This window comes from Cyprinodon variegatus, unplaced genomic scaffold (assembly GCF_000732505.1).
Source record: "Cyprinodon variegatus isolate N-32 unplaced genomic scaffold, C_variegatus-1.0 Scaffold399, whole genome shotgun sequence".
NCBI lineage: Eukaryota > Metazoa > Chordata > Actinopteri > Cyprinodontiformes > Cyprinodontidae > Cyprinodon > Cyprinodon variegatus.
The window spans coordinates 174,778-182,899 of NW_015150852.1; the positions used below are offsets into that span (position 1 = coordinate 174,778).

At 37.4% G+C, this 8,122-nt stretch overlaps 1 protein-coding gene across 1 annotated transcript in view; it reads right to left on the bottom strand.

Moving 5' to 3' along the window:
* The window catches only part of LOC107092886, an 18,829-nt gene that overhangs the window by 4,630 nt on the left and 6,077 nt on the right, over window positions 1-8,122 (bottom strand). Inside the window, exons 3-5 of the mRNA XM_015387585.1 lie at window positions 6,951-7,187; window positions 4,779-4,949; window positions 3,658-3,789 (exon numbers count right to left, since the gene is read on the bottom strand). Of these exons, the coding sequence (XP_015243071.1) occupies window positions 3,658-3,789; window positions 4,779-4,949; window positions 6,951-7,187 (540 nt within the window). The remainder of the gene's footprint in view (window positions 1-3,657; window positions 3,790-4,778; window positions 4,950-6,950; window positions 7,188-8,122) is intronic.

An 8,122-nucleotide genomic window follows, 5' to 3' on the forward strand; every position in this document is an offset into this window, starting at 1 on the left:
CCTTAAAGCAGGGGTTAAAGCAAAAATTATTAATTTCACTGAGAAAATAATCAAAAACTCCATAAACGGCAAGTAATGCAAAAGACAGCAACTTACATCATTACATTTACTTCACACCTGTACATTAACTCCACTGGCTCACTGTTTCATTCAATATAAATCAATACTACGGACATACAAGGGCAACCACAGCCTATTCCTTTTGTAAATTTCTGACTTTCATAGCTATTCAAGTGAATGCAAATTCAAATTTATGTCTGGTTCCGGCTGCTTGCGAGTATCTGCAAAAATCTATCTGGAATATAACACTTTGATTGATTGATAGGTTGGTCTTTTTTAACATGGCGATGCAGCGGTGCTGAACTACTGAGTTGTCATTCTGCTCCTTAAATCATGCTTTAGTCATAAAGGGTCTTATAAAAAGGATACATTTTAAGATATTTTTCTTTTAAATAAGTATTTTTTTCTTGAATTGAGGAGGTAAGTGAGACACTTTGCCAATGGAACAAGAAAATCTACTTTTAAAATAAGAAAAAATAACTGCATTGTCTTATTTCAAATGCATATTATCTAATTATCTTGTTTTAAGAGTAAAAATACTAATTCCATTGGCAAACAATCTTATTTACCAGCTCAAATTAAGAGTAAATTCCCTTAATTTAAGATTTTTTGTACTTATTTTTAGATCGTTTTTGCAGTGTATATGTTTTTTTTTTTTCAGCTTTATGATGTATTATTCGACTGAGATGACTTATATACCAGTGCAGCTTTTTATTTAAAAAACATGGGAGTAGAAAGCTTTAAATTGTATATCTTAATTAATGTTTTTTAGAGATGTTTCCTAGACTATCTAATTATTATATTTAATGTAATCTTGAAGTTTAACATATCAAACGTGGACTTTATAAGGTTTTAGAGTTATCTAATTTTAACTATATTAGTAAAAATCCATTGCCACACATTTCCCCGATGACATAATATATCAAACATGGTTCAAGCCAAAATGAAGCCAACATTTCAAAAGGACAAAATATTTACAAAAAACAAAGGATTTTTAATATTAATGAACCGAAAAAAATTTTTGTTACAGAAATAAATTCTGTGAGATTCCAGGAACATGGATGTTGTTTTACATTTAATGTTTATTAGGAAACATACTTTTATTATATTCTAGAATTGCACTGCTTTGCTGGCTGCATATTGGAATAGCTAAGGTAGCTTGATTCTGATATTCATTTTTAACAGAACTATTGTTGGATCAAAGTTTCATTTTTCCAATGATTTTTCTTCTCTGATGTTTGATGTTGTGCAACTAGAAGGATTTCACCAGAATTTTATTTTATATTTTTCATTTTTAGTAATTTGTGATAATATACAACCATAGCGAATTGTTTTTTACACCAAGGAGCAACTCATTAAGGTCTCTAAAGCTAAAATAATACTTCAAATACTTTTGTAAGAACCAGCTGAATTGAAAGGAAGGTGGTGAGCATACAGAACAAGAAAATGGAGAAGAGAGAGGAGCAGGAAATTCAAGCCATCTCTTTCATTAATTATTATAGGCAATTTACAATATTTAGGAAACAAGTTAGGAGAACTGCAAAGCCTAGCTTAGACCCAGCCAGAATATCAGCAAAGCAGTCTTTAGTGTTTTACGGAAACATGGCTGCGGGACCTTTTCCTCGACCAGGAGTAGCCCAAGCCTTCATGAGGCCCTAAGCAAAATTTGATTTTGGGGCCCTCTATTTCTGCCAAAAATATCTAGTCCTNGCCCAAGCCTTCATGAGGCCCTAAGCAAAATTTGATTTTGGGGCCCTCTATTTCTGCCAAAAATATCTAGTCCTGCAATTAACAGTCTGATGATGAGATTATTAACACACCTAATATAAAATAACAGACAGTGGTGTTCACAGTCTCCTGTTACTGCGCACCACCTAAAATGTATTTATTTACAATAAACGCATCATGTGGCTTATTTTTTCAACTGTCATAGTTGTGTCAGAATTAGAAATGAAACTTTATCTTCTGTTTACAGGCAATATTGTATGGCTTGTTGCCATATATATGTGTGTGTACCATATTTAGGAATAGGAATAAGTTGTGCTATAGCTAAAGTTCACATACTGCTCACACTTCTATAGAAGTAGTGTTATAAAGAAATTTCAGGAAATCTCTGGGGTTTCCAAAAAAAAAAAAGTTGAAATATAACTCTCAAAAAATACGATGGTTGAGTCACCTAAACTGTTGGATTGTAAACCATAAAAAATGTGTTTTGTGCTTATATAATTATTCATTCAATTATTGAGGAGCAAAAATAGTTTTCTAATTAAAAAGGTGGAGGAGCCACCAGTCCTAAAGGTCTGTGCAAATCAGCCCTGTGGGGTTCTAACGCACCTCTTCAATCTTAGCCTGACACAGGAGACAGTTTCAGTGATGTGGAAGACCTCCTGCCTTGTTCCAGTGCCAAAAAAGACTCAGCCAACAGTTCTCAGTGAATATAGACCTGTTTCCACAACATGAAGGTCCCAGAGAGAGTTCTGTTTGTTCACCTCAACAAGTAAAAAAAACAGCTATCAACCCCCTACAGTTTGCATATCACTGTTTAATTAGAGTTGATGATGCCATCAAACACCTGCTTTAACAAGCCCACTGTCATTTAGATAAGCACCACGCGGATCACATTCTTTGGTATCTCTTATGTATATAACAGGATTCAGCCTGACATACTTTGTAAGACCCTCCAGGAGACTCAGGTAGAGCCATCAGCAATTACCTGACAAACCTGAAGACTAGCTGACAAACAGACTGCAGTTTGTTAGACTGAAGGGTAGACCGTCTAATCACGTATTCAGCAGCACAGAAGCACCACAGGGGACAGTACACTCAATATTCCTTTTTACTCTTTACACCTCTTACTTTAAGTACAAGACAGAGTTCTGTCATCTGCAGAAATACTCAGTGGCTCCACAGTCATTTGGTGCATCAGAGATGGACAAGAAGCTGAGTTCAGCTAGTGAACCCAACTGTTGCATGGTATAAAAAGGATAATCTAATCCTGAATATGGACAAAACAAGAGAGATGAGCGCATATTTCAGGAGAAACAGGAACAAGTAAAAAACTCTTGACATCATGGAGGTAGAGGTAGCAGAAGAGTATAAATACTTTGAGGACCTACACAACAAACTCAACTGGAGATGCAACAGCTCTCTACAGACTATACTTCTTAAGGTACCTATGGTCCTTTAGTTTTTGCAGTAAGATGCTGCAAATTTTGTATAACTGCGTTATAGAGTGTGATCTGTTGCAGTTAGATGTTTCTATACGTTCAAGTGGTACATGTACGCACGTGCAGACTTTCATCCTCATAGCACTGTAAATGATCATAAATACAACTAAGACACTCGCCTCCATAGGAAGACACCTGTTCATGCTGCCCCAGCAGCACAAGTTTCAGGGTTCGCTGAGTCAGGGTCTTCAAGCCAGCTACAAACTAATAAGACTCCAACCCACTAGGATCCACAAAGCCCCCCTCAACCTCTGGTGTTCAGAGGGGTAAGCACCCTTTCAACTTAAAAGATCTGTCCACTTTTTATCCCAACCTGCACTGCACCTTAAAGTATCATTTTCTACAATTCTGAGTGACTGTAACTTTCTACCAAGAAGCTGTCCACTGCTGGCGAAGAAAGTCTTGATGTGGTCTTTATGGAAGCCGTTATTTCGGAGCACTCTGTAGAACCTTTGAAGATTCTGAAGGTGATGCTGAAATGTCATCTGAGGCTGCCATCCACCTGCATACACAGACACCAACAGACACAGTTAGTCATACACTGTATGATATTTTCAATCGTTGCACGCAGCTATAACTCACACTGTACAACGAATCTGCAGGTTTTAAAAGTTCACAGCTCACGATGTATGTTCTCACACTGTGCGACGCGACTCTGAAGCTATTTACCTGCTCACACTGTACGTCTAAAAACTACGCTGGAATCAGCTCCGCGGAGAGATAGCGCTACTCGGATTCGTCTATCCAGAAGCAAAATAAGTAGAAGAGGGAAAAGACGGAAGTGTTGGTGCCTCCTGGTAAATATGAAGCTCACTAGAGTTAAACGCGCTGCCTTGGCAATATTTGCAATTTTTTGTGCTGAAAGCCCTAAAAAGAAAAGGTGATGACGTATTTGGACAAAGACATGGCTGAGCAAACGTGGCTACTACGGTCTGTCAATTTTACAAAAAGAACTTAATTTCACTCGCCCCCCCGCCATACTTCTGTGTTTTCATCTGAGAGGCAGAAGTAGAATCCTTGCATGCAAACTCCGCGATTTGCCCACAACCACCTTACGACGGCCGAATGAATTTCAAACATCTTTGATTTTCTCCTCACCTTATGATTCCTGATTAGGAATTGGTCGTCAGAGCTTGATTGCACCCCATTACCCTCTGTACAAAATTCTCGCACGACTGGAAAATCAGCCCAAAAAGGGCAAAAAATCGTACAGTGTATGTCTGGCTTTACTGACCCGACACACTAAATGTTGGGTCTTAGCTAATGCCAGACATAAATGAGAATTGCTGTCTTTTTAATCTAATTTCTATGCTGATGTGCAAACACACAGATGCCTTTGCACATCATCTTTGATGTTCGGATGTATAAGTGCTGCAAATAGAAACTTTACTGCAACCAGAGAAACTGGTGCAGAAGAGAAGTTCTGCAAACATAGAAAATAGTCATCATGAGTTGATGACTTGTACAGAAGAAACAAATAAAAGGTCCAACCTGAGATGAGCACAGCATGGTCACACGTCTGATAAAGGCGACAGGACAGGTGTGTGGCCAAAGGCTGCTGGTGGCAGCGCCTGGTGTTCTTATTCAGCTCACAGCTTGAGACGGGCAGACTGGGAGAGCTCATGGGCAGCTGCTGAGGACACCGTGCAAACTCTGGGTTGTCTGTTGGAGAAGGAGGACATGTTGGGAACAGGAAGCTATCACATGTCTTCACTACGTCCTGATATCAGGTAGGATCAGTCTTAGTGTGCCCATTTCTATGCTTTCCACCACCTAAAATTCCTGATATTTGTAGCAAAACAGACCTGCTCTTCTGGTTCTTAGGTTTCTGTGATTTACATTGTAATGTACTTTACTGGTATACCCACCGGTAGAGTACCCACAAGCTGCATTAAATAACCTAGATAGGCCCTGGTCTGTTTACACTGCCAATTATGATGTCAGTCTTCATCACATGAAATCCAATCTGAGTTAAACGCTTGCTGCTGACCATTTCCTTTAAAGTCTCCTTTTTTATGCAGTGTAGTTTTTAATGTCCTCTTTTTTTGGCATCGGTTGTCTGCATGTTGTCTCCATATTTTCTTGTACCAGACATTAAAATAAATGCAACTACCATAAGCTAAAAGTCAAAAACTAAGGTAAAACTATACGAATGACTAAATGTGGCCACATCTAACTGACTGTACTCAGTCTGGATTCAGGTGTATTTTAAAGGATATCACATAAATAATTAGACTTGAATTAAAATTTCATGTAATGAATTTTGAATAAACTGGTGCTATGGAATGTAAATAGTATTTAATTTTTTTAAACTGCTTCTCACTATGTTTTTTAAAAGCTAAAAGTGTTGGGTTTATTCTGAACTTCTATTTTTCTTATTATTATTCGACTGAACATGAAATTACGGCACACAGTCATTATATAATTAAACCAAATCGAAAACAAAAAGTAAATACTGAACTTAAATATTGTGGCATGTTTAAAGTAGCCTTATCTGGTCTGTTCCTGTTAGGCTGTGACTTCTTCCTGCAGAGAAATATCAGCTGTGCTGCAGCCATCAGCACCTTTGTTTATAGATGTTTTAGCTCGGCCTGTTTTTTTTAGTGCAGTCCTGTTTTCCTGACCGTGACTAACTGGCTGTGCTCTCTTTGTCCTCTGACATGGGAGCTGGCTCGGAGCTCTTCTGCCTGGCGGTGTGTTTCCTGAACTGGGCTGCCTGTAGAGCTGGTTGACAGTTGCCTTTTGTATCTCTGCTTCTCTTTCTATGTGTGCTTGAACCTCAGCAAATGGCCGCTCACACTGAGCCTGGTTCTGCTGGAGGTTTCTTCCTGTTAAAAGCGAGTTTTTCCTCTCCACTGTCGCTACAAGCATGTTTAGTGTGAGGTATTGCCTTTGAGTCAATGAGTCGAGGCCATCAACTGGTTTTCCTTAGATAGAAAACTTTGAATCACTCTGACTGGATGATCTAGTGAACTGGAAAGTGCCTTGAGATGACATGTGTTGTGAATTGGTGCTATAGAAATAAACTGAATTGAATGGAATTGAATTTATAAAAACAAAATTTAACAAAAGAGCTTGAAAATAAGACTTGAAGGCAGGGTGAAAGTGCCTATCTCCTAGAGGCAGGGATTTTTTTTCTCCCTGGATTTGACATTGCTGTACGCAAAGCACAGTTATGTTTTATTTTTTGTACTTTTTTTTTTGCACTTTGGTAGAGTCGACTATACAATAAGAATTGGTAGAATTTCTTTTTTTTTAATCCTTATTACCTTCAAATACATGGCTTTGAATCTCATCTTTCTTTTACATCATTCTTAAACTGCCTATTGAACACACAATTTTCTCATTTTAATGGATGGAACAAATTTGGTTTGCATGTCTTCACATTCACGCAGATCACTCGCAACACCCTAAAAGTGCACGTCTTGAAAGAAAATGCAATTTGTAATGTAGTGCCCCTTATTTAGAGTCTGTGGAATTTCATGTAAAAATGCAAGATTTGACATTACTAAAAAATTAGACTTCGTGATTTCAGGCTAAGGTGATGGAAAGAGGAAAAAAAGCAAATGCTTACTTTATCACATCCTCAAGCAAATGATATAAGAGAAACTAAGAAAATACTTTTTTAAATGCTTTGTTGGTGATGGAGGACTGCATACATACCAACACATTTGAGTCTCTGTGACATGCTGCTGTCTCCGATGGCAACCACCAGGGGCAGAAAGTGGACCTCACAGAAACCTCCAATGGCTTGTTCTAACAGGCGGCTCCCAGCGGTGCCACCACGCAGCGTCCCAGCCGCCATCCGTCTGGGACCAAACAGCCTCTGTGGACCTGTCTGCCGACGCTTCAGCTGGTTCTGGCAGCGACCCTTCAAAGCCAGCGTCAAACACTCTTCACCTTAAGATGGGAACACAGACGCACCTGTTACACTCTGACTGTTTCCTGCAGTGAGAAATTGTGATCGAAAACCTCCAAAGATGAACAGTTTATATCTTGTCTTTCTATGAAGATGATTTCCTCTGATCAAGAAAATACTTTATTGATTCATGATTTTTATTCTGCTCATTGTGAATATAAATCTGGAAATGTGCCTATTGTGAATGGTTTGAATTATGTAAACTGCTGCTTGCTGTTTTAGACATAAATGTAGGTTTCAAAGTAATTTTAAAGAGCTTAGTGATGATTTCATACCCATTGAACATTTTCCACATTTAATCACGCAGCAAGCACAACGTAACTTCAATGTATTCTATCGAGAATATATTAAAGAATTATTGTAAGTGAAATGAGAGATGATGCATGTTATCAATAGTTTTACAAATGAAAAGTATGTTGTACATTTTTTTGCTTATTTTGGTAAAACTCTAAATAAAAGCTATAATGTTAGGCTGCTTTTTATAGAAAAGCAGGGAAGAGGCTGAGGATAAAAATTGCCAAAAAAGTGCCAAAAATAAATACATAAATACAGCATTAAATAAATAATTAAATGTGTCAATAATGAATTAAATGTGGAATTAAATAAATAAATGTGTCATTCATTAAGTAAAAACACGTCACTAATATAAAGTGCCACAATTAAATAAATAAATACAACGATAAACAATTAATTAAATGTATAATTCATTAAATAAATAAGGAATTAGATATATAAATGTGTCATTAATTTAATAAAATACGTCTTCATTTTATTAAAATATATATATATATAATTATTTCAGTGTGCATTTAATTATTTCATGGTCATGTGTCGCAGTGCATCGAAACCATTAAAAGAATCTGTCAAACTCACCCATCGAAGTTAGGGGGCGGGGTTAACGCGAATCGAGTCTCTG